We start from the raw sequence: 27379 nt of genomic DNA, 5'->3' as shown, positions 1-27379 counted from the left end.
TTGGTAGCTACAGAATAGTCATGGGGATGTAAAATATAGCATAGGAAATAGAATAGCCAGAGAACATATATGCAGGACCCATTAACATGGACAACAGTGTGAAAATTGCATGGGGACTTGGTGGAGGGAGGCAAAGGGGAAAAAATTCAGACAACTATAACAGCATAATCAATAAAATATAATTTTTAAAAAATTACTTATCCTTCAAAGAGGATAGATAATTCGTCTAAGTTAGTTGCAAGTATCAAAGCCAGAATTCAGTGTACAGTCTGACTCCAGAGCTCAAGCTATTAACCATTAGGAAATATTATATCCCCTGCAAAATTAAGATCTGTCTAAAACTGACCTAGTACTAGACAGGACTAAACTCAGAAACAATATTGGTGCATTATACAGATTTGTTCCAAAGTAACTAATTTAGCATTGTACAAGTAAATATATACAGTAAAGCTATTAGGAAATATATATTAATGTCCAGAATTAAATAAACTTAATATTTTCCTTTCATTATAGTTGTATGTGTATATTTTGGTAATCTATTTTAAAAATATATTCTTCCTGGCCATTATACTTTGAAAAAGAATGTAAGAAATTTTTCAAGGAAATTCAGGGATTACTACCACAATCAATTCCTAGATAAGTTAGAATGTACACTCCTAAAAAATCAAGGACCATACCTATTTTGTTCATCATTATATATTCATGTCTAGCATACAAGTGCTTAATTTAGATATAAAATGTATAATTAGTATTTTCTTACATATTTACATAACTCTTACGTATATATTATACATGTATATATATACATCCTTCCACCAGTCATCCCCTTCTTGATAACCCATAATGCTAATCTTGTGTAAATTATTAAAGCAACCTTCTAATTGGTGTTATCTTTGTCTCCCTTATCTTTTCTCAGCTGCCAGAATAATCCTTTTTTAAAGAGCCAGATATTTCACTGCTTTGCTCAGAATCCCACAAGGTCTTCCCATGTCAGAGGAGTCTTACTGTGGCTTAGAAAGCCTGTGTCCTCCCCATTCCCTGCTATACCTCTGACCTCCCACCATTCCACTCTCCTTACCATTCCTCAAATATTCCAGGTACAACCCCCCTTTTAAGGCCTTTACATTCTGTATCCTCTGGAAAGTTCTGCCCCATGTTATCTGCATGGCTCTCATCTACTTACACCTTTGCCCAATGTCTTCTCAATGAGTTCTACACAAACCACTTTAATATATAAAGTTGCAAATCTACCACCACTGTATTACCCCAGCTTTTCTTATTCCATAGGATTTTATCATACATAATTTAATAAGGCTTGTTAATCATGTCTTTAAAGACTTGGGCATCCCAAGTGTAGAACGGTGTCTAGCATAGAAATACCTGAATGAATGAATCTTTTTATATCCCAAACAGCAGGTGCTCAGCATATATTTATTGAGTATAGATCATGAAATTACATTTATCATGGATTAGGATGCTTAACCAGAGCATGGAGCCTATTTAGATATCAGCTTTGTAACTACAATTATTAGATATACACAACAAAATTGTAGCAGTAGTTAGTTACCTCTGGAAAGATAATGTTCATTGCATCAGTGGTCAAGGGGAACTTCAGCTTTATTTGCAATACTACATTTTTCCCTAAAAGATGTATCACTCATGTCATTAAAATGAGTGCAGATTTAAAAACAAAAGTAAGAGGTTTTGAAAAGAAGCAAGCGACAAGAAAAGGGAGTAGGCTTTTTCAATCTGAAGAAAGGCAAAGGGAGGACAATTCTAAAGGTAGATTAAGAAATGGGTTTAAATACAGTATGAAACTGCTTACTACTAAAATAAAAATGGAATACTCTGAGGTAATAAATTAACATTTCAAAATGCTGGATTTTTTAAATGACATGATCCTGTCCAAGTGTGAGAGCTAAACCCAAGATCTATCATTGTTCATTTCAATCTTTTTTGATTCTGCAATGCCTAAAAATTCTTAAAGATAGGGAGATGGGACAATGAAACTTTAACACTGAAATGTTCGTTTAAGCCCTGATCGGTGTAGCTCAGTGGATTGAGTGCTGGCCTGCAAACCAAAGGGTTAGACTGATTTCATTCCTGGTCAGGGAACATGCCTACGTTGCAGGGCACTTGAGAGGGAACCACACATTAATGTTTCTCTCCCTCTTTTTCTCCCTTCCTTCCTGTCTCAAAATTAATAAAAAGCATCTTTAATAAAAAAGAATTCTACTATAACACCTTTTCCCTCAATGATGGGAAATTGAAGGGGCATGAATCAAAACAAAAATGTTTGAAAATCCCAATGTTTTTATTAGTATCACTACTACTATTTTAACTGGCTTGCTGCCTTCTCAAGTCTAAGATATCCACTATTGCTTTATTAGATTGTGCATAAATTGCAATAATTCTGCTTGTTTTCAAGGCCACAATTTAAAAAATTAGTTTCAGTGAAAAATATTCACTTCAGAAAATGTATAAATATGGTTGTTAAGCTTCAATTAACATAAATATACCAATTTGATGACTAATCTGTTAACTAGAAAAGTATTTGTTTTAGATATTTGTGAGTTTTTTTCCATGTACTGATAGGACTTTTCACAATTTTTTTTTTAGATAGGGCTACAGGGCTTTTCCAAAAAGGTGTATGAAAGGTACTTTTCCAGTATGTTAGAACAAAGCCTAGAGCATCTCTGCAGACTTCACACAGCAAGTTCATTATGTGAGTTTAAAAATATGTTCAAGTATTTTCTCCATTTAATGTTCAGTGGTATCTAGTTAGCATTTACAAAATAATCGAGCCAGTGGTTTTCAAAGGGCAAAATGGATATATGATCTTTGCAACTATTTCTCCAAATACTATATAACACTTTGAACAAACATGCCACTGAAGAAATTTAACATTCAACTTGCTCATTTAATCTCCAGAAGTGAGTCTAATTGTACTGTAAAAGTTCTATCAACAGAAACATGGAAAATTCTGCATTCTCCCAAACATGTCATCATTAGGTAAAAACTCATGTAGGCAAAATAGTATTTATGCTTCCATTTTATTGTTTTTAAGAATTAAACTGCCACCTCAGTAGTCTTAAGAGCAATATAATGAAACATACATACATTTAATTTAGACTGTGTCCATTATAGTTTCAAAGGCTTCCCTGAAATACGGCTGGAATTCACATCTTTTTTCTTCAAAAAAAGAAACACTAACAGTAATTTTGTTATCCTTATACCCACCCACCCTCGTTCAAATAACTGGATGAATTCAAGTCTAACACATTTAAAAATTGTGTCTGCTACAACACATTCATCTGATTTGCCTCCTTGCATAACTTGTATTTCTTAAACCTAACTGAAAATAAATCTTTTTTTTAAAAGCCTACAAGAATTCTCTTAATACGTGGAATTTTATCATGATACTAGTTGTTATGTCCAATACATAGGCTAAGTGGTTTCATAACCACATTCAACTCAAGCAAATTTCAATAAAAACAGGAGAGTTCTTCATAAATAGTTGAGCTCTAAAATGAATTTGGCTATTCTCTTATTACATGAAACAAAGTATGGTATTGGATTTCCAATACCACTTTGTAACAGTTCCTATATATTTGCATGAAAGGGAATCAAGTTTGCACCAGTCTGAGTACCTACAGTAATATGTATGATAGAAGCACTCACCACCAACTTTTCACACTATTTCACTTTCATGCTTCTAATAACAAAAATTTCTTACCGGAAATATTACATTAACACTGGACTCTCAAATTGATAGCTGTGAAAAATCATTTTTAAAAGTGTATTAGTTATTTTTGACTGGTCAAGGTTGAAATGGCCATTTATATTATTTCTAACTTCAGCTCTAGGTTCATAGATGACTTTGCATCCGATTATTCAAGATGAGAAACTGTTTTGCCTGTACCTGACATAATTAAATGGTAAATTAGCAATCAGTTCACCCTTTGTCAAAAAGAAATGTTCTAAATTTATACACTACAAACTATTCAAGAAAGGATATCTGCATACTACACATTTCATGTTTATATTATGCACCATTTTAGGGGGGAGGAAATACTTCACAGGGGTTTATTCAGAGGATATATAGTAACATCCTATGAATAATGAATTGTACATGAATCCTGTAGAAACTGAGTGGTCATCTTAGGTGGACTATAACAAGCCCCTATAATGCAAAAGCTGACTCTAAAGGCACCTTATAAAGCACTGAAATTCACAATTTAGTCATTACTTTTCTCTTCTCCAATACAAAATCATCTGGTAATCTTCACTGCTGACTCCATGTTAAAATATCCCAAGTTTTAGACTGCTTAACCAACAAAAGAAAAAGGAAATCATTAATAGTTTTAAAATTTCAAGTTAAAGAACCCTTATCACACAGTAATGAAACCTGAGCAATGCAAGTTTGTGACTACAAGAATGTCCTTCATTAATACAGTATTCAGATTCCTCCATGGCATTCAAATTGTAACTTAACACCCAACAAACAAGACCCCACTTAAGCACAGGATCAAACTGTCATGAAATGAGGAATACATAAAGCCTATTAAGCTCTAAATATTTAGTTTAAGACAATGAGCAGAATAGAACTCACTTTATCTAAAGAACACCATTTAAACAGTTCTATGAAACGTTACTAAGATTACTAAGTGTGGTGAATCACGTGATTCCAACCATTCATTAAAAAGCATTAATGAGTAACAGCATCCCTCAAGAACCTGAAGTCTGTAGAGCCTATTATTTTTGGCCTTATCTTCCCAAATAATTAGTAATGCCTTATATATTACAAACGTAAATATATCTCAGTACTGGAATTTCATTGTATTTTTGGTGCTCCTGAGGCTGCCTACAAATGAAAAGGCATCCAAGTGAAGTGCATTATATACTTTATACCTCAAAATTTCAGTGCCTAAAATGTGTAAATTTTCTACCATTTAACAGTCTGCCTTACAGTAAATTCTAGTAGATTTTTACTTTTAGGATTTTATTGTAACTTCGGGAAATTAGTGGTAAAACATATGGTTTTAAAAAACAGTATGTGGCTGCACTTAAATTCACATAAAAATAGCATTTTTACAACCATATTGAAATTTAATCCTTTTACACAGGTTAACAAAATGTATCACAAGAAAAATGAAACTGGGTTTAACAAAAGCAGTGTTCTTGAAAATGGAACAATAAAAATTTTTTTCTAATTTTTTACAAATGATCACCTCAATTTACCACACTAGGGGAACAAAGTTGTTAAAATATAGCTGTGCTCTCCTGAGCCACTTATCTGCACTACAGTATAGCACTTGAAATCAATCCTAAAGTGGAGATTTAAAACATTTTAAGAGACAAGACCCTAAGTGTTTTAGAGCCACCTCAATAAGAGGTGTTTTTCCTTCCCAAAACAGTCAGCGCTTAATTAAAAGATGAACTATACATAATTTTTCCCACGTCTTCAGTTGAAAATACTATTATCATTGGTAATATGGTCTATATCTTGTCTGATCGGGATGATGTGGTCCAGGAAGTGGGGTCTGAGAAGGCGGACCCTGCATTCGTGGAGGAGGCGGTGGCCCTCTTGGTGCAGGCCATATACCAGGACTCATTCCCCCTGGTTGTGTAAATGGAGGGCTCAGAGTTCCTTGATCTTCAGTGAACTGGGGTAAAGAGTTAGGATTATAATGGTGAGGAGGGGGTGCAGTTACAGGTGGACCACCATGTTGAGGTGGTGGAGGTCCTGGAGGAGGATGATTCATATAAGGTGGCATCTGGGCAATAATATGTCCAGGGGGTGGGGTTATTGGTGGTGGAGCAGAGGTCATTGGTGGAGGTGGAGCTTGGCTATAAACCAAGTGAGGAGTACCTGCAGCCTGGGGAGGATGTGGCATTGGATGGCTTATTGGTGGTGGTGGAGGAGGGGGTGGTGCATAATGTTGCTGTGGAGGCATAATATGATGAGGGTGCGATACCACTGGTTGACCCTGATATTCAGGATGATGGTGAGCAGGTGCTGGGGCAGGAGGTGGTGGTTCTCTAGCACCTGAATTTGAGTCATCCTGAATAGGGACAGTTATTAAATTGCTGTGTTTTCTTGTTGAAATACGAAAGGTTTCCTGACTGACCGATCGAGGTGGAGGTGGAGCCATGGGCAATTCTGCTGGAGGAGCACGAATATCCTCATGTGGCTGATTATAGTGCTCATGTGACACATGTTGCAAAGGAGGTGGTGGCATCATGATGTGCTGCTTTGGCGGAATATGGCTCATATGGTGCTTGTCTGGCGGCATTATAAAACGATCAGGGATTTCAGTTGGTGGTGGGGCAATAGGAGGATGAACATTTTCAAGTGAAGCACGGGTAACAGGTTTTCCAGCTCTCATATGGCGGTGGTTGATGTGAGCCTGTAAGTCTCTCTGAGACAAATATGTTCTCTTGCACCCTTGAACAATGCTACACATGAAGAGAGAACCCCGTGTACACTGCTCAATTCGCTGCACAGGATCACTACAGCTAAATTAGAAAAAGAAAAAATGAATTTACTAAAACAGACTTTAAAAATAATGCACTTAATTTCAAAGATATGCTTATTTTTAAAACTTGTTATGCAAAATACTGTAAAAGTTCACAGTTAAAAATTATACTGTAAGTGAACCTTTAATCTTTCCCATTTTGTTCACTATTAAGCATCAGTATTTCTAACAACTTCAGAACTCTTAATACAAGAAAAAACTGAAAGTGTATGAAACAATGTTTTAAGACCTTATTCTTCCCCAGACCTAGAATTTATCGGATTTTCTCAAACAATTCTATGCTTTGAGTCCATTTGCAAAAACAACAAACACCAGGAAGTGCAAACCAAATGTCACAATCATACCATTCAAACTGGTATGGTATTTGAGCAACAAGCATTTGCTGAGCAAATACTAAGTGAAAGAACACTAAGTGGAAGATGTTGCAAGGACTACTAAAACAAGATCATCCTAATGTCAGGGTTCTCAATATTAAAAAATACAAAATTTAAATTCAAACCCTGGCTACCAAGAGTCTTTTAAGGAAGGGATCTTTCTGGATGGTCAAATTTACTACTATAAAGTATTATACACTCCAGCCTTTCTAAATTGTAAGCACTAATTTTAACTCAGTATTTTAATGACTCAGGGTCAAAATTACTATTCTTCATTCTCTATATTTAGTCTTCTCTTGCCTTTATAATAGTCTTCTAAAACAGTGGATAGAGAACTAAACTAGGAATCAAAGAACTGGGACTTAGTAGTAGCTATGTAATTTTGGAGAGGCCATTTAATCTGTTTCTTCATCTATAGAATGGGTTAAAAAATGTACTCTACCTAACTGTTTTTATCTCTACTTCACTTGAAGAGTATCCTTAAATCAATGGAACAACAAAAATAACACTATTTAATCACTAAACACTATATATGTATAACTACAAGCTGCTATCATTGAATATGTATGTCAAGTCATTCAACACTATATTAAATGGCTCTATATTCTTTTTTTTAAATTTTTATTTTTTAATCCTCACCCAAGGATAGGCTCATTGATTTTACGGAGCAGGAAAAGGAGGGAGAGAAAAATCAATGTAAGAAACATCCATCGGTTGCTCCTCGCGTGCATCCCAAGCTGGGGCAATCAGGGCATGTGCCCTGACCTGGAATGGAACCCACAACCTTTTGGTTACGGGATAATGCTCCGACCAACTGAGCCACTCTGGCCAGTGTGGCTCTATATTCTTGACTCTTGAGTTGTGTCTGTATTTCCATCCTTGCTGTAAGGCTAGCACTCCTTCTTGAAACTAATAGGCTTCTCTTTAATAGCCATTTGACACACTTCTCATTTTTAGCTTCTTTTCACTATAAGCTCAAGAGTATCTCCACAGTAACAGGAAGTGAGGCGCTTGCTGTGAGATAATACTTAAAAGCAGTAGTATATAACAGTTACATTAACTTGGATTGCCATTTCTTCACTTTCTGATATGGGTCTGATAATGCTGATAGGCCTACGCTCTAAGTAGCACTGATGTGCTTATGGAGTTACATTTACTACCTTGAAAATTAAATTCCCTTTTAAATATTAACACCAGAACATTTACATCAAAAGGAAAAGCTTTTAATATACTCTACCAGTGTTTCACAACATCTAAACATCCTTTACCTCAATGAAGCTATCAATTTACTACGTAATTTTACGTGAATGTAACCATGTTGAAAAATTAGGCATTACAGAAAATTAGGCAAAAGAGAATATGCACTTATAATTTCATAATTCTTCTAAATTGTAACTGTAGAAAAGAAATATTCTTTATACTCATACTACAGATTTTTCAATCTGTGACTTTAAAGAGCTAATAAAAGTATGCCTAGACAATCAGTTTGTACTGGTTTGTCAACGAATCATCCTTTCTCTCTCAGTGATGCCAATCTTCCTACACCATAAAAGGAAATCATCCCTTACAATTGTCCAAGGCTTTGCTATCAACCAAAAGAACAATTCTTGGGATAGCTTCTGACACATGTTAGAAGGAACCTAGGACAAGGAAGCTTTTCTCAAAGCTTTCCTCCAGCCTTCTACCAAGGGCTCTACATTGACATAAAAATTCCTAATTTAATCTGGATCCTTCAAGACCATTCCAATATAAATGAATATGAACCAATGTGTCTAGATCTTCATAACTTGCCTGAGTCTATGCCACCATGGTGTTCTAAGATATGCTCAAGATATAATAATCGGATTTGGAGGTAATAAGTAAAAGCTTACACTTACATAGACTACTTACTATATACTATGTAATATATATATATGTGTATATATATATATATATATATACACACACACATTCTATATATAATAATATAGTATTAATTCAAATAATAACCCAATGAGGTAGATGCTATTAGTTCCATTTTACAGATGAAGGAACAGCCTACAGGATCTGGCAGAAGTAATGCCTGCTTGAGTGTGGTTGGAGGGCAATAATACGGGTGTACTAATTTACAGTTTTAATTTAAACATTTTACCTAAAATGTCATATGGTATGCTTGAGTGTGATAGTTATGTTACAGAATTATATGCTTATGATTTTGTAATAAAAAGTGGGCATTATTTGTGCCAGACCCTATATATCAACACAGCTAATACATGGCAGAAAAGGGATTTGAAACCCTAATTCCAAAGTCTTTGCCCTCAATTACTATCCAAACTACCTCTCTAGTATCCCATCAAAACAAGAAAATAACCATTTCTGGCTTTTAACAAATTTTGTGATGACAAATATATTTTGTCAATTTGGCTGATCTGAATCAACTGATAACAGCTACCTAGCCCTATCCTGAGAAGGTTACGGCCAACTCTGGGCTCACACAGAAAGAGTAGTCATGCCTACACATTTGATATGCTGCCACTGGTATACATCACCTCCGACCTTTAACCAAGATTATAAATCTATAACACAGACTTTATTATTCAAAACTTTAATGATGATCTTACCCTGGACACATCTTGTCTCCCTTTTTTTCATGTAAAATAGCACAGTCATAGCAAAACACGTGCTTGCATGGAATCTGTGAACAGACATATTATAATTATGCATATTAGAACAAATTAAAGCATTTCCAAAACACTAACAGTAAAGATAGTAACCTAGACATAGAAGGCACAAGAAAACTGTTTTTTAAAATGAACATTTAGTAAGTACTAATTGTATAAAAGTAACAGCCTTTTTCAGACTTTGGCCCTTTACCTAATAAATGTATATATGCACATTCACTTATACTTTCTGAAGGTATTAACCCTATGAATTTCATCCATGGTCCCCACTGGTTAAAAGCTCCTGAAAAAGAATTCTGTAACCATGTTTTATCTCTTATTCTGTCCCTCCTGAAACTATGCCAAAGCAGTAAGATAACAAATGTCTCCTCCATTCAACGTAAGTAGTATTTTCCCCTGGTAGCCTTATGGTAATAAACTTATAAAAATCTAAAAATAAATCAGGATACAGGAAAGTGATGTTAGGCCATTTTATAGTTCACAGTCCATTACTGTTATTTAGCTATGTAATACAGCAAAGCAACAGTCACAGTCAATGCCCTCTATCATACAAACATATTACTGAATTTAATTTTCTTCACACACAAATGTAAAAATACCTTTTTAAAATGGAGGATATGTCAAAAATACTATAAAATTACAGTTAGGGTTGTAATTTTTTTAATGATTACAATTCTCAAAAATAAAAATGTTATTAATTCAGTTTTACATTAAAAATTATAGCCTTCAAAAATGAATAACTGATTTTATTTTATTAATCAAGAAAAAAAAGTTTTTCCTTAATAAACAGAATAAATATAAACAAACAGGTATTCAACAGTCCAAAGAAATTTAGTTTCAAAAGTTAGTTTCCATAATACTTTACAAGCAATTCAAGTTTGTCAAGCCAATTATATTAAATGTGTATCATCCCAAAATTTCCCTTAGCTATTTCACATTTATTTTAAATGTCATGAACTTAGACATTAAACAATGATAAACCTATCTACTCAAATTTCAGAATCCTACTTCTACAAAAATGTTTACATTTACAGAAATAGAATTTAATTTAATTATACTTACCATTCGCCCGTAAATCTTAATAGGCAATCCGCATTTGTCACAGAAATGAACTGGTGTATCATCCTTTTCACCAAGGATATTTATCTGTTAAAATGATATCATTAAAGTTTCCTTTTCAAGCATTTCTAAAATTCCTACCTATAATTTACACAATTAATCTATATTTTATAAAAGTTGTTAAAAACAATTAGAAATAAAAGTTTCTTGGTATACTCACATATTTCACACCATTGGCTGTGCTGACAGTTTTTGTTTCTTTGTTCTTAAACAGTATCAATGGTTATTGATTTTACTGAACTTTATTAAAAACTGCTTCAAATTATTTTTGGAAGTGGCAAAAATAGGGCATGAGCTGTATGTGCTGAAAGACAGCTATAATAAAAGTTCATGCCGCTCTTTATGTATCCTGCATTTTTCTAATAAAATATTTAAAATATCTTATTGTTCTAATAAAAGCTTTTATTTTATTTATACCTGAAAGTCCCAAAAAAGGTGTCCAGGAAATCTTCGCTGACTTCCAAACAGTTCACCCCCCTTACAGTCATACCGTTCTTCTTCATTATAATCAAATCCTTCTGAGAAAAGAAAGGGTTATCTATTAACTTCCCATATCTCACATTTCACTTTGGAAGTACATGTACATGGTAAAATAGGCCTGTTGCCTGATGTTTTTTCAAAATTCTTGTATGAACAAGATAACCGAGACAAGTTTAAATTTCAGCTAGATATTATCCTGGTGATTGTGTAGTCCAACTCTCTTACTTCATAACTGAGAACACTGCAGTAAGGAGACCAGCACTCAATGCAGCGAAGGTAAATGGAAGAGCTAGTAACAGACCTCAGATCTCACTTCCATTCAAGGCTCTCATTACTGACCCAACTATCTCTAGTATAAAACTTTACTAATTACCCTCATCGTGCTTACTACACAAATTTTAAAGGTACCGACCATCATTTAATTTATCTACAAAAGTGGTAAGCCAAAAGAATGTAATGAAACAAAAAATTCTGCAAATCTTCTTTTTGTAACTTAGTAAACTGTGTATCTTCTTTTTCAGCTTTAAACCAAGCCTCATTTTAGAAACATCAACACATTGATACTTCATCCCTCCAATTAAACCACTCCTTTGTTAATCATCCGAACAGATGAAGCCATATATATCTACTTCCATATCATATATATTTACAAGTGTCCTCCCCTTTTACTGCATATACCAGTATCAGTAAACTTAAAATATGAAGATTAAATGAGCTCTTTTCTCCGACCGAACAAAAAGGTTGATGGTAATCCTCTCATCCCATACAACAGAACCAATAAAACAATAAATAGTCTGATGGGGATTCTAGGTAGAATCCAATTAACTAAAGTAAAGCTAAAAAGGCAAATCTGTCCCTTCAAAGTACCAGGTTTCTCATGACTCTTTTGGTCCTGGAACTGGTAAAGGAGAGTAGCACACAAGTTTTAACGTTACCCACATGGCTAAGTTACAGCACCTGGGTACAACACACAAACACTAACCAGTACAAAACAGACAGATGGATGAACACAAGGACATATACACACACACACAAACACACACACACAGCAATGCGAGAATTTTTTAAAGCTTATAGTCACTCTAGTGTATTGCTATCTAATTATCTCCAATCAAATGTAGAGTTCAAAGAGTATTCTTGTGAGTTACACCTGAGTGACTGTAGGCTCTTTTATGACCCATTTACACCTTATAAAAGCTGGTATCGCCCTGGCTGGCATAGCTCAGTGGACTGAGTGCAGCCTGCGAACCAAAGTGTCGCAAGTTCGATTCCCAGTCAGGGTACATGCCTGGGTTGCAGGCCATGACCCCCAGCAACCGCACATTGATGTTTCTCTCACTCTCTATCTCCCTCCCTTCCCTCTCTAAAAAAAAATAAAATAAATAAAATCTTTAAAAAAAAAAGCTGGTATCATCTAAAATTCAAAATAAGAAAATCAATTTTTCTCATTTACCTAAAACTCAAAAAATTATTGAGCAGAGCAATAGCCAAGGAAATTAAGAGCTCATTATAATTTTTTGGAGTAGTTCAACCTGCACTGCCATCTTTCATTAAACCGTATATATGTAGGTATCTGTACAGGTACCTCATCGGCACCTAAAACCTGCTATTTTGAACAATGCCTAAGGGGAAAAAAATCAATAATTTTACCCCAAATAGGTAAATCTAATGTATTCAAATATTACCTTCAGCCTCAGTTTGCTCTATTAATAGAGAGGCTGGTAACAGAAGTTCCCCCTAGAAAGGACTGTGCGGTAGGGGTAGGGGGGAGATGAAAAGATGCCTGAAGGAAAAGGGTAGAAGGGGGATTTTAGCTTTTTTGCATTACTTGGATTATTACAATATATGTACATTACTGTGTAGTTTCAAAAAAATTATTTAGAAAACAAAAAGGCAAAAAGGCCCTCCTCACTGCTAGTGCAGCCACAGCCCTAAGCTGCAACTACAATTTATAACATTTGACTTTAAATACTTGTTTAGATGGGGAGAGAAATCCTATAATGAAGGAAACTGTAATTTAAGGTATAATTAAAAGTTTGATTCTTAAAAAGGAATACAGACAGATTACTAGGACAGATCAAAATACTCATAGAACTTTAATATATGATAACCGCGTGATTCCTATTCAACAAGGAAAGACAGATTATTCAATGGTTGAGACAAATAGCAAGCTGTTTTACAGAAAAAGTAGGTAAAGCCAGCTACACTTTTTTTTTAAATAACAGAATGTTCCAAAGCAGGGGTCAGCAAACTTTCTATAAAATGTCAGATAATTAAGTACTCATGCAATTACTCAACCATGCCTTCACAGTGTGAAAGCAGCCATAAATAATACTTAAATGAATGGGCATGGCTATGTTCAAATAAAACTTTATTGGGCCCACAGGCCAGTTTGTTGACCCTATATAAAGGTAAAAGAGGAAAACTTTTATACTCACGAAATATGGTAAAGGCCTTTCTAAGAATGTCATAAAACCTAGAAGTCATAACAGAAAAGACTGGCTGTCTGCTACTTAGACTCTTCCAGTTTCTCTACAACAAAAATTTTATACATAACATTTGTCTGTTTGAGACAAATGGGGAATATATACAATATAAGACAAAGGGCCAATTTTATTAATTTACAAAGAACTTATAAAAATCAAGATAAAGGCAACAGGAAAAAATGGGAAAAGTATAAAAACAGGTAGGTCATAGGCAAAAGAAATGGCCAATAATATGAAAAGACATACAACCTCACTCATAATTAAAGAAATGTATATGAAAAATTTTTTTGAAAGGTTAATAGTCTGTACCAATATTGGTGTGTGGGAGTATAATCTGATGTACTGTTTTTGAAGAGCCATTTGACAATATTCGTATAAGTCTAAACATGCACAGTATCCACTGAGTTCTAAAATGTCCAAACCATGCAAAGTTTAAATTCTACAAAGTATACATATTAAGGTGTATGTACAAGGATATTAATGCAACACTGTTGTTAACAGTAAAAAAATTGCACAAACTTGTTAAACAAGTTATGGTAATGTCAATACATGAAATACGTAAACCTAATTTCTTAAATGAGGTATATCTGTATGTGCTGAGAAGGCAAAATCTCAAATGCATTTTATAAGAAAAAAGGGAAGTTACACATGAAAAAACTAAGAAAGTCACACCCTCGCAGGTGGAGCTCAGTGGATTGAGTGCTGGCCTGCAAAACCTAAGGTCACAGGCTCAATTCCTAGTCAAGGCACTCAAGAGACAAACAAATAATGTATCTCTCACACACTGATGTTTCTTTCCCTCTCTTTCTCCCTCCCTTCCCAGCTCTCTAAAACAAAATTAAATTAAAATAAAATAAAATAAAATAAAATAATCATCACAGATCATCAATTGGAGGAGAAGAGTGGTACGGGAGAGAGGGGAAATTTTACTTTTAATATCGTGCTTTCTGTAATACTGTTTAGATTTAACAATAGACAGTGTTACTTTCAACAAAAGAAAACTGAACCAAAATACAGGGTGGGGCAAAAGCAGGTTTACAGTTTTGAGTATGCAAGACACAGAGTTTACTCTTGTATTATTATTTACTAATTATTGTATTATTTTCCATACAAAGAACTGTAAATCTACTTCCCCCCCACCCTGTACTTATAAAGGGACAGAAAAGTACAGCATACTACAACGAGACATCAATTAAGACTGAAGAATGAAGAGTGCGTAAGATTTTTAAAAGATAGCTGTAAGCAAGTAAAATCATGTGGATTATTTGGTGGAATCAGATACAACAAAAAGACTTCTGGACCTGTTAGTTTAGACAAATTACCTTCATCACCAGGTGGAGCCTTTGCAGGCATTCTGTTTATAGTCCTCTGAGTGCGCGGTGCAGCTTTGGCTTTGTTCCCTTGTTTAGAGATGAGCTTTATAGGAATTCTTCTTCGAACATCAAGACCACCCAATGATCCAGAACTATTAGTGCCTTGTAACTCATTGTCTATGTTAGGAAAAAAAAAGTTGTAATGTCTTTTAGTTTTTCTTTTGATCATAATTCTGCCACAGGTATTAAAACAATATACCCAACATTATCAAGGGTTGAATATCTGAGTTCTGATAATAAAAATGTACTATGTTACAAGTTTAAGTGCTAATTTTCTCTAAGAATAAAGCCTTAACGAAATGCTTTTTGAGACATGGAATCTTTCAAAAAGTTGACAAAAGCTATAGAACTCACCCTAAAAAAGTAGACAATAAAATTTTTCATATATCTGACATGGGTTTATATAAACACAAAACCTTTCATAAGCCAAAGACAAGGGAAATTCCATAAAGTAAGAAAGGCAAATAAATTAGTTTAAAAAAAACAGTAATATTTTAAAAATGCAGGTTATTGAACAGACTATGTAACTGCCACCGTAGGAGGCAGTACAACCAAAACTGATAGCCAAGCTGTCGACAGAAACTCAGTAAAGCCACATTTGGAAGCAGTAACTAGTGACCTACAAAGCTAGTAGGATTATAGACATATTAAATTCACAATGATAATCTGTACTCTTTCTGAACAATATGAAGAAAATTTAAAATGGGTCCTTAGTAATTAATGGAAGTTATCTTTCAGTCTACTTTATACTATTACTCTTATAATAGCTAACCCTCAAGACAAAATTCATAGAAAAGGAATTATACAGACAGCTAAAATCTTGACTTCAGATAAACCCAATTTTATCAACTTTCAACACTTGGCTAAATGTATTAACATGATTAATAATGTATTTCAACTGCTTTCAGTCTAGTTGCTTATTTAGGCATACCTTCAAGCACTGTTACAGCCAAACGGCAGATACAACAGAATGAAATTTTTTTGCTCAAAGTTGTTCCTGATTTCCTAATAACTAAAAAAATATCCAAATTGTAGACAGACAGCTAACAGTTCAACATTGTCCTTCATATACTAAAAGGACTTTCAATGGTTTTACCTTGGTGAATAATCAAAATACTAACATTTCATTACAAGTCCTTTTCACACCACCCTCAGCACTTGGAAGTCACTACTGTTGCTTGCTTAGTCTACCACGACTTTCAAGAGCCTACTCCCCTTAATGCCTTGCTGCCTGCCTCATTCTAGGTCTGTCTTGGGTTTTTTGGTTTATTAAGAAGCAGAACATACAGCACAGTTTCTTTTTGAATATGCCAACTAAAAACACCAAGCCCATGTCAAAAATCTTTGGATATTACAAAGAAGGTGAGAAGTATGTATACAACTGGCCATTTAGGTGAATCTACTTTTATATTATATAGTATTTTTAAGGCGTGTTTATTTTATCTTGAATTAAAGGAACCAAGAAATATTACAAAATTTAGGTTACAGTTACAACTAGGTGTTAATTCTTAGAATGAGCAAAGAATTAATCAAGTGTTAACTAGAAGTTTCTTGGAGCAATTTTCCCAGCAAAATTCTATTAGAACACTGCAGGATAGCCTTCATTGTATTATGTTTGACTTTTTCAACATGATCATAAAATTGGTCATTTCTTCATAACCTTCAAGGGTTTTAGCAATTTCCTCAAGGGTGGCTCTTAATCCTTTGATATTCAAATCATTCTTTTGAGATGCCTACCATGTCATAACATCTCTAAGTAACTGGCTAAGTGGCATTTCCTCATTTGTCAATGATTTTGTGATTCAAACAATTTATGAATTTCATGAAAACCTGAGTCCTTTGTAAGATCTGTAATCACAATATATATACAGCACTTGATACTGTTGCCTGATATGAAACATCAAGGATATAACAATGTTAACTGAAAGAATAGAAAAGAAACTAGTGTTAAAACAGCAGGGGATATCTGAGTAGGATATCCTACTGTGTTTTTTAGTGGTCAGCTTATTAGTAAATATTTTCATGTTAGGATGACTTTCACTTTCCTATGGCAACCTGTTGACTTAGGAGAATTAGGATACTAAATACTCAGGTACACACTTATCCATATTCTAACATAATATTCTCTAAACTGTGGTTGAGGCTTTTCCAGTAACAGACTCAAATGAGCAATATTTTGCTAACATTGGATGTTTGCTACTCTAACATTAAGGTCCCAGACTTTCAATTCTATAATATTTCCAACTAGTACTAGAGTTCCTTAAAGCCTGGTTCTAGGTCCTCTTCTGCATTCCCTTTCCTTAAATGATCTTGTCCATCCTCATGCCTTAAAGTATCAACTACGCAGTACTAAGGCCCAAATATGTGTTTTTCAGTCCACATCTTTCCAACATCTCCCCTTGCATGCCTCAATATATATCTCATACTTAGCAGTCCAAAATCTTGTTCCCAAATACCCATGAATCACCTCTACCCCTTAAAAAAGTTTTTTCTCCCAAGTTCTCCCCAACTCAGTAATGGGCACTACCTACCTGCTCAAACCAGAAACCCAGGCATCTCTCCTTTCTCTCAGGTATCTCCAAACCAATCCATCAGTATGTGTTTAAGTACTACCACGGAAATATTTGTTGGCTCTGCCCACTCCCATTTTCACTAAATGGAACGACCTTTACTAAGCCAAACCTTCCTTCTGCTTTATTGCAATTACCTCCTAAATTGTCTATTTTCTATACTCTTGCCTCCCTCTCTTACACCATTCTCCATAAAACTTATTATAGTTTTTAAAGAGACTGTGTTTCTTCTCTACTTCTGTTCAATGACTTCATGTTGCACTTGAAATAAAATCTAGATCTTTGCTATGGTCTTCAAAGTCTTGCACAACCTAACTCCTGCTCTCCTTTCCAAACTCATCTTAGAGCTCTCTCCCTCTTCCTAATAACTAAGCTGTATGTAGCAGACTGGTCTTATTTTTTCCTACTTGTCTTTGTACTTGCTTTCCTCCTGATTTATTCCACCCTTCAGATCTCAAACTATAAATGTAACATTTCCAGAAAGACCTTCCCTGACCCTGTCTGAACACTCTCCAATTTGTCTTTACCATAGTATCTATTTATTGTCTTCGAAGAACTTACGATCTGTAAACATTTAAGATTGTTTAAATGTTACTGTGTCTTCCCCTATAGAATGTAACATCCACAGCAGCAGTAACTCAGTCTGTCTTGTTTACCATTCCATTATTCCATCTCCAGGCATACAGGCATACCCACCAATACTCGATACAGGGAGAAGTCTTTTTTCCCTACTTGTGATATGTTTGGCATAACGGTATGGGGGACTTTCTAACTCCAAATGAACTCATTCACTATTGAAAAAACACAAGGAAACAAAAAATAAAAATAAAAAACAACTTCACATAACAAAGACTGGAACCATTCTTACTTGAAGAAAGGGATGTGGGTATCTTCACTTTAAGCTCTTCTTTGTAAACGTCCCCAAACAATGAATAAGGATCAGAGCCGAAACGTGGGGCATGCTTTGGGTTTAGATGGAAAAGCTTCTCCGAGTATCAGTCCGAACACAATATCTGATCCCCTTCTCCCACCTCTACCTAGTCCATGAAAAACCGGAGAGACAATAACGACAGGCGGTGATCACCGCAGCACCCTCCCAAAGCTGACTGAGATAGCAGGAAGTCTTCAACCCACTCTCGCGCATTGACTCCCAGCGTAATAAGGCTTCCCCACTCCGCGGTTGAAAGCTACCCGCCAGTCCCATAATGTAGGGCAGAACACCCGAGATGAGTTTTTTAGAAGATCCAGCCTTCTCTCCCTACAAGGCCCGCGCCGCCCACCGTCCGGGCTCGAAGCTCAGCAGAACCAGATAAGAAACGGCAAGCGCCGGCACCGAGGCTGTGGGTACCACACCGGAGAGTAGGCCGGGAAGTAGCAGGCGCTTGCCAGGCACAGGGAGGGGTCTGTGAGATTTCTTCCTCACCGCCACACCCCAGTGCTGTAGGACAAGCACAACTCCTCTATGCCCGCTAGGCAACCAGTCCCAGGCTAGCCTAGGGGGCTTGGTACTGGGACCCCCACTGCCTCCGCCTCCTTACCAGTGTGATCCATGATTCGGCTCGCAGAGCACAGTGGGAGCGGAAGTCAACTGCGCCGGAGTCGCAGGGGGCGCTTGCGCGCTACCTTCCGGAGCCCGGGAGTCGGAAGTAGGACCAGGTGGCCCCGGCTTTGGCCTGCAAGGGTTTTCTTCTCGCGTACACTACCCAACTCCTGTGAGGAAGTCAGGCATACTTCGGGCGGAGGGAGAAAGAGCGAGTTCGAGAAGAGCTTCTCACGTGCTTCGAGTGAGAGTAGCTTCTAACTGTTGAAAGGAGACCGACGGGAAGCGGGGAAGGAGAAAGCAGTAGTGCCCCTTGGAATAGGCTCCCGGCAGGTAAGACGGACGCCCGCCCCCGCAATGCATTGCCTTCTGGGACTTGTAGTACAGTGGAGCCCTTAAGCTTGTCGGGCCAACAGCGCAGGCTCCGCCATTGGGCTGGCCCCACCCTGCGGGCGGAGTGTTGGTTTGGGTCTCCTCCCCACACTCACCGCCACCCGCACCCCACCTGCCCCGCCGTAGCCTGAGGTCCACGAGCGACCGTCTCCTCCCCTAGGTCTAGGAAAAGTGTAAACACGCGCGTTCCGGAAACCGTTCTAGGCTGGGAGGTCGCCCAAGGGATGGATGAGCTGTGTGAAGCTTTCAGTGCTCGTCTAAATATCGCTGTGTCGTGACGAGCTACATAGACCCAACGCAAAGCGGACTTGGTGTATGTCCCAGTTCCTACCTCTTTAGTTTCTAACCATTGCAACACATTTAAATTGTTTGGTATTCATTCTCCAGCAAAAACGCTTGTGCCTCTAGGAACCCCTAGAACACACCTCAAGGGTTGGACGCAGGGTCAGGTGGAAACTGCGTGCAGCGCAGCCGCCTGTTACTAGGGGACACCCGGCAATAAAGTGCAGAGTGGAGCTGAAGGAGCAGATAGACGTGGGAAGAGATGAAGAGAGCGGTTAGGGCTGGCGGGAAGGGTGAGCTTAAAAAGGAAAGGACTGAAAATGAGGAAGAGAGAGTTACCACAACTAGCAGTACCTAGTTCCAGTTCTTGGTCCCAGGGGTTTGTGGTCGCTGCTGCTTTCATCTTCCCTGTCCAAAACAAAGGAAAGTGCCAAAGAGTGATTCCTGAGGGCCTTCAATGCAGTCTCCACCTCGTGGACTTGGCTTATTTGTGTCCACTCCTTTCCCCAGCCTTTTACACTTGATGCCTTTGAATAAGTAGAAAGGAGTACAATTAGTGGAAAACACAAGCTGAGGAGTCAAGGGATTTGGGTTCTATTCTTGTCCTCCCTTGGTGACGACATCATTACCAGGTTATTCACACTTTCAATGCCAGAGTTCCTAGATCAATAACAGATTATGTTGAACTCTTTACAGAAATGTTTTCATGGTACTGAATTCATCATAAAATATGTGTAGCAATGTGCTCTATCTGTGTAGTTATACAGTAACAACTTTGAATAATAACATGATCAATACTATAAGTGTTGTGTCATTCAGTGAGTGTTTCACTGAGGATTTTTTAAAAGACATGCCCGCTATATTTGCAGCTTTATAAACAAGTTTTTAAGTACATTCATAACTAAGGTCAATTGTGAATCAAAGTTACCACTGCTTTTGTTAAAATGTAAATTCCTTGTTTTGGGGGTTGGAGGAAGCTTAACCTTTTCTCAAATCTCCCTATTTCTGTAAATATATTACTGACATGATTGGACATTCTACCAGTCTGGGGTATAAAAGCAGGTAGTTTTCACCTAGAAAGAGCTCTTTTTATTTTCTGTCCTCATATTTAGCCTATCAGCCATACTTCAGATTGATGGAAATCCAGCTTCTGAATAATATTAGTATCTGCTAATGCTAATATTTAAAAAAATTAGAATAAAAAGAAACTTCAAACTGTATTTTACATAATTTAATCAGTAAATAGGGAGTTTTGTCAGCGTTTTATTGTCTACCAAGTTATGAAAATTTACTGCCCTGGCTGGTGTGGTTCAGTGGATTGCTCACTGACCAGCAAACCAAAAGGTCAGTGGTTTGATTCCCAGTCAGGACACATGCCTGTGTTGTGGGCCAGGTCCCTAGTTAGGGGTGTGAGAGGCAACTAAATGATGTTTCCCTCCCTCTCTTTCTTCTACCCTTCCTCTCTTTTTAAAATAAAAAATAAAAAAATCATCTTAAAATCTTGTAACTCAGCACCACATGTAAAAAACAATGGAAAGACCTTTTTTTACAACATTTACTGAGGGAAGACTCACTCATTTTAGACTTATTGATAAAATGTTAGAAAAAATTTATTGAATTATTTGATTTGACATGTTTTTATGCATTGCATTAGCATCTGTGGTCTATGTTCATTTCTCCCCTAACTCTAGTTGCTTCATTTTACCAGTGCAGTAACAGTGTGACAAATTACTTTCTTTACCTAAATCAATAAGTGAAACTATACATACACAGGCTTATTTTTTATTATTGTGCTGTGGTATCTATTGTTGGTGACCTGTATGCTGCAATCAGCCACAGTTTCTTTATTGGAAATTGACATTCACATTTATAGCATGGTACTGTCCTAAGCTTTATAAAAATGAAACATTATCATAATAGACCATCTGAAGCACTGAGGTGCATATTTTCATCTTGGTGACAGACCATCTGCTGGCCTATGAATTACAAGCTAACGTTCTTCAAGATGTTTCAATAGCTTTCCATTTACATAGCACTATTTATACGCTGTAAGAAAAATAGGATGGTATCAGAGAGCTTGTTTTCCCAAGACCTTGTTTGAGACTCCTCAATACAAGAGCAGGACATTAACCTTCCTCTCCTTAAAGCTCTTTCAGTTGTGTCACTCATGGTGCCTAAGATTGCAGAAGGTAAGAACTATATAAATAATGGTCCCTAACTCAAGTACCACACAGGCTACCATTTGTAGAAATAATTAAGAAGACACATGATTCTGTGTATTTTGAGGGAATGCAGTGCTACCTACATTGAGAGAAAATAATAAGCAGTGGGATTGAGGATGGTTAGGTAAGCTTTACAAAGGGATTTAGGCTGAGCCTTGATTAACAGATAGGATTGGAGAAGAGGAGAACAATGAAAGGCATATCAAGCAGGAAATAGTAACAACACAGATGAGAATTGTTATAGCTTCTGAAGAGGACAGTGACCAGCTTGAGTTGTACTGTTTATCCGTGCTTCAAAGTACTGAAAAATTATTGCAAAGATGCTTGAAAAGATTTTAGAGTACCAGTTGAGAACATATGAACAAAACCTAGCAAGATATATTTATATAAACAAAATGATTCAGAGGGATATATTGAAAAGTAATGAGCAAATCTTAAATTTATGGGGGGAGGAATTAAATAATTGTGTAACTGGTAAGAGAAGATCAATTGACCAAAAAGCCAGAGACCCGTGTGATGGCCAAAATGCCAGCAAGTATGAGTGAACTGTTAATAAGAGAAGAACTGATCAGGATAGTGACCATCTACATTAACAAGTTTGATTAAGTGGAAATGGATAGAAAAAGCAGTAGAAAATAGTAATTATATATATAGACTTGGGAATTACAGATGGGGGTTCTCAAGCCTAGCACTGCCATTTATCACTTTAGGCAGATTACCTAACCTTTGTGGTTGACTGCCTTCATTTGTAAAATGGAGATAATAATAGTACCTGTCTCGGGATTGTTGTGAGAATTGAATATTATCTAAAGCACTGAGGACCCTGAGGCACACAGTAAATCCTCATTAAAGGGTAGTTATTAGGACTAGGGTAGTTATTATATCCATTGCTTCTGGAGGTAAGAGAAGAGTAAATGAAATAACAATAGAACAGCTGGTACATATTAAATGTTAGCTACAATTTCATTATTATTGTAACAGGGAAGGTTGAGCAAGATCGCTGGGGAGCACAGGAGGAAAACCCAGAAGTGGCACCAGAGCCAGCACCCCTCCCCTGAAGAAGGGCATGGAGAAATGCCTGGTGGCAGATTGAAAGAGCTGCTGAAGAAGAGGGGCCACCTCTGAGGAGGCTGCAGGAGGCAACTCTAAACATGGCTGGAGGCTGGCATGTGACTAAAGACTCTGCCCCCTTCCAGAACACGGTGGCCGGAAATAGGTCGAAGACACAGTGACAAATGTGTCACACATTAGCACACACTGGTTGAAAAGCCAGATGGTCCACTGCACATGGGTTTCTGGGCCGAGGCTTTAAAACAAAACACATGGGAAAGCGCACTGTCTAGCCCTTGCCTTGCCACCCCCCCACCCCGTTGGGGTGGGGCACAGGAGCACTGTCAGGACTGGCAGATGCCGGGTGCTTGAGGGTTTTCCCCGCCTGGTGCAGTTGGGAGCCAGCTTGCAGAGGCGGAGTTCCATGCAGGGACACATCTCACAGGGCACAGGCCCTGGAAAATGCAGTGACCCTGCACCACACAGCAAGGGTCTGAGGCTGTACCCCCGCTCTTGTGCTCAGGGTAGCACAATGAGGCGTGGGCTTGGAATACTCACCAGCCAGGGGGATGAGAATAACCGTGCAGTGCTGGGCCACACGGGTGGAGCTTCCCCTGCACAACTGATGGAAGTGATCTTGCAGCAGCATGATGGGGAACTTCTGGACATGGGTTTAGATTCCCATCTTTCTAGGAACTGGGGAACTTCTGTGTTTTGTGGAAGAGGTTGGCTTAGAGTAGGGATGCTCCCCTCCCCAATTTGGGTACCCCATTGGTAAAAACCTTTCTCCTTCTCCACCAATCCTCATGTTATGTATGCACATGGCAGCAGGCAACAAGACCCCAGGCTGCTTGCTTACCTTATGTATAAAAATGTACTGGAAATAGGTTTTGAAGATAAGGTCAATAAGGCTGCTTTGGACCTGTTAGCACACTGAGGCTCACATAAAGCAAGCCTGGTATTTAACCAAGACTTTGACTTCTGTATACTGGAGTCAGTTGAAGTGATCTGCTCTCAAACTGGGTCAGCAGGCTTAACTCCAGCCTTACAAAGTCCCAGCTTCCTCCTCCCCCTCCCAGCTCTTGAAACTGAGTCCCAATGTTTTACCACAGCCAAACCTTATCAATTATGGCAGCTGGTTTTCCAAGTATCAAAAACTGAACTGGGCAAGAGATATTTTCAGGGAATGGGAAGGAAGACGGCAAGGATTGAAAGTTGCCAATTGAAGGCATTTCTCCATTCTTATCCTTTGAAGCCTGGCAGTATGCATACCCATTCAGATAGGAGTCCTTTTTAAACCTTTTTTTTTCTTTTATTGGTTTCAGAGAGAGGGGAAGGGAGGGAGAAAAAGAGGGAGGAGAACATCGATGTGAGAGAAACATCGATTGGTGGCCTGGTGCATGTGCACCAGGATGAAACAGTGGATGAAAGCCACAGCCCAGGCATGTGCCTTCACTGGGAATTGAACCTGTAACCTTTCAGTCTGCAGAATGACACCTAATCAACTAAGCCACACCAGCCAGGGCAGGAGTTCTTTGATCTAGAGGCCCTGCGGCCTTCCTTCTCATGTGAGAAGGACAGTTTGCTATGGGTATCCTTCAAACTGGATAGGCCTGCTTTTTTCCCTGACCCTTCTGCTAAGAGAGAATTGCCTATTTTTTACCCCTATATTTCTATTCAGCTCACTCCTAAAAGAATGTTTAGGATATTAAACTGCTCTGTAGCTATGCCATGTTTGTAAGCAAGCAGTCTGTGATACTATTTTCTAGATTTTAGAAACCTTTTGTACAAGTGCTCATTGACCCTAACCCCAGCTGCTACTCCATGCCAGTTAGAAGGAGTTTTCAGTCTTTCTTGGGATACTTGGTGTGTAAATAGGCCCTGTTACTGTTTAAATACCTCTCACTAACAGGAATACATTTTATACCACAACAGGTTTTCAATAAATGTTCATTTCCTTTATTCCCAGTACTTTAAACACAAACTCACCCACATACTGTTGTGAAATTATGTTTACCTTTACCAAATACAATGTTGTCTGCTATTTCTGTTGTATTCTGTCCCTTTTTTTAAAGTGCTGGTTATAACTCACTAAAATATCCAAGTATACTAATGGCTTGAAATTTAAGTTTGAAAACCACTGCTTTATATTTCTCATGGTGTTTCCAAGAGCTTATGCTATTCTAGAAATGTCTGCAAGGGAGGATAAATCTTAGCATCAGGAGGACTAAATCCTTGTGTGGCTCTGCAGTAGGGTGACAGGGAGGAAGACAGATAGATATCCAAGACCAAAGAATGCCAGGAAACTGAAGAACAAGGGTACTTGGAGTTTCTTTCCTATAATCTATAATGGTTACCTCCTGAGAACTGGGTGTCCAAATGAACAAAAACAATTTCTTGACAGTAGACTTAATACCTACCAGTCCATTAGATGAGGAAAATATTAGGCATGAATTTGTGATTCTTACTCCCATTTTAAACCTACCTCTCTATCAAGACACTTGCTCATATGCTACTTTCTCCATTAAGCCTTCTCTGACTCATTCTTACATCAGGTAATATATGTAGTAGAGAAAGAGCATGAGCTTTGGAATCAGGCAGACTGGGTTCAAATGTCAACTCTTTATGTGTGATAATTTGTCAATTATGCTTAATTTATGTATCAGTAAAATGGAGATAATGATAACTTTCCTTGTGGAGTTGTCCTGATGATCAAAGGCCATAATGTCTGTGAAGGTTCTTTGTTGCTTCCCAAATAACAGGCTTTCAATAAATGTTCATTTCCTTCATTCCATTTGATAATTACAGCTCCTTTAGAACATCCAGGCACTGTGCTTTCTTTAAGAAATCACACTCTGCTTCATATTGTAGCAACATGCTTATTTTATCCACCCTTGAGGATAGGGTTCATTGGCTGTTCATAGTTATTTAATACACAGAATTTAGTAGAAGGTGCTCATAAAATACTTGTTGGCTTACTGAAAAATTTCATCAGAGATAATATGGCCCTGTCAAAAATTTAAAAAAGAAATTTGCACTGGCCAAGTGGCTCAGTTAATTGGAGCATAGCCCCAGACACCAAAAATATTGTGGGTCTGATTCCCAGGCCAGGCACATAACTAGGTTGTGGGTTCCATCCTTGGCCAGGGCAGGTGAAGGAGGCAACTGATGAATATGTCTTTCTCCCCCTTTCTCTCTTGGCCACCCTCCCCCCCACCCCCTTCCTCTTCCTCTCTCAAATCAAACATATAGAAAATGTGCCCTTGCTGGTGTGGATCAGTGGGTTGAGCGCTGGCCTGCAAATCCAAAGGTCACTGGTTCAATACCTAGTCAGGGCACATGTCTGGGTTGAGGGCCAAGTCCCCAGTTGCAGGCCTTGGAGAAGCAACCAATCAAGGTTTCTCCCCATCTTTTTCCCTCCATTCTTTCTCTATAAATAAATGAAATCTTTAAAAAATATATTGAAAATATACCCTCAGGTGAGGGTTTTTTTTTTTAATATATAAAACTTTTGCATAAAATGAATGTGGCAAACAACTGGATTAAAAACTCACAATAAAAAATAAGTAATTATAAAAACTTCTGGTCACAATGAAGGCGTAGGTAGATACACTGTGCCTCCTCGTATAACCAAAAGAAGGACAACAAATTTAAAAACAAAAACAATCAAAACTGGAAGAAAATCAAACTGTAAGTCCCACAATCAAGAAGTTGAAGAAGAAACATCCATCCAGACTGGTAGGAGGGGCCGAGATGGGCAGCTGGGGTGGAGAGGATTTATGGCAAGGCAGTGGCTGGAGCACCTGGGTGGGTGAGGCGGTGGCTGGCAGACCCACTGGTCCCACATTTGCATGCAGATAAACCAGGAGAAACAATAGGAGAGTGAGACAAACCGCAACCTAGGGTTTCCAGCATGGGGAAATAAAGCCTCAAAGCCTCTGACTGTAAAAACCTGTGGGGGTTGCAGCTGTGGGAGAAACTCCCAGCCTCACAGGAGAGTTTATAGGAGAGACCCACAGGGTCCTAGAATATACACAAACCCACCAACCCAGGAATCAGCACCAGAAGCGCCCAATTTGCTTGTGGGTAGTGCAGAAAATTACTGAAAGCCAGCCAAGCACTGAGCAAGTGGCATTGTTTCCTCTCTGACTCCCCCACATAGAGCACCACACTGCAGCCACATCGATTGACCCGCCCTGGTGATAACCTAAGGCTGTGCCCCTCACTATATAACGGGTGCTGAGATTTTTTTTTTTTTTAAAAAGGCCCAAATGAAAGAACAGATCCAAGC

General features: G+C 37.7%; 1 protein-coding gene and 1 long non-coding RNA gene across 5 annotated transcripts; one reads left to right on the top strand and one right to left on the bottom strand.

The window, feature by feature from the left end:
* Positions 1 to 1395: 1395 nt before the first annotated feature.
* CBLL1 (Cbl proto-oncogene like 1) lies at positions 1396 to 19277 on the bottom strand. 4 transcript variants are annotated; one of them, XM_045827349.1, is made up of 7 exons: positions 19140 to 19242; positions 18470 to 18638; positions 14981 to 15148; positions 11110 to 11210; positions 10636 to 10719; positions 9514 to 9587; positions 1396 to 6519 (listed from the first exon to the last, which is right to left on the bottom strand). In XM_045827349.1, exons 3-7 carry the CDS (start codon positions 15009 to 15011, stop codon positions 5484 to 5486), a joined length of 1326 nt encoding a protein of 441 aa, XP_045683305.1. In that variant the 5' UTR covers positions 15012 to 15148; positions 18470 to 18638; positions 19140 to 19242; the 3' UTR covers positions 1396 to 5483. The 4 variants fall into 4 exon arrangements, with proteins under 4 accessions (XP_045683305.1, XP_045683302.1, XP_045683303.1 ...); XM_045827346.1 differs by lacking the exon at positions 18470 to 18638 and having other exon boundaries at positions 19140 to 19277; XM_045827347.1 differs by lacking the exon at positions 18470 to 18638 and having other exon boundaries at positions 11110 to 11207; positions 19140 to 19277.
* A 63-nt stretch (positions 19278 to 19340) lies between these two features.
* LOC123811369 lies at positions 19341 to 25132 on the top strand. Its single transcript, XR_006784376.1, has 2 exons — positions 19341 to 19474; positions 23020 to 25132. It is a non-coding gene; the product is annotated as an uncharacterized LOC123811369 (long non-coding RNA).
* Positions 25133 to 27379: the final 2247 nt, after the last annotated feature.

This window comes from Phyllostomus hastatus, unplaced genomic scaffold (genome assembly GCF_019186645.2).
Source record: "Phyllostomus hastatus isolate PE091 unplaced genomic scaffold, TTU_PhHast_1.1 phas_scaffold_78, whole genome shotgun sequence".
NCBI lineage: Eukaryota > Metazoa > Chordata > Mammalia > Chiroptera > Phyllostomidae > Phyllostomus > Phyllostomus hastatus.
Note: the sequence above shows the minus strand (reverse complement) of the source record. Positions and strands in the feature narration are given on the sequence as shown.

Coding starts and splice junctions, on each gene's coding strand:
- CBLL1 (XM_045827346.1), bottom strand. Junction 11,211..14,980: donor GGCTCCACCTGGTGATGAAG/GTAATTTGTCTA, acceptor TTCTTTTCTCAG/AAGGATTTGATTATAATGAA. Junction 9,588..10,635: donor TTAAGATTTACGGGCGAATG/GTAAGTATAATT, acceptor GTCTGTTCACAG/ATTCCATGCAAGCACGTGTT.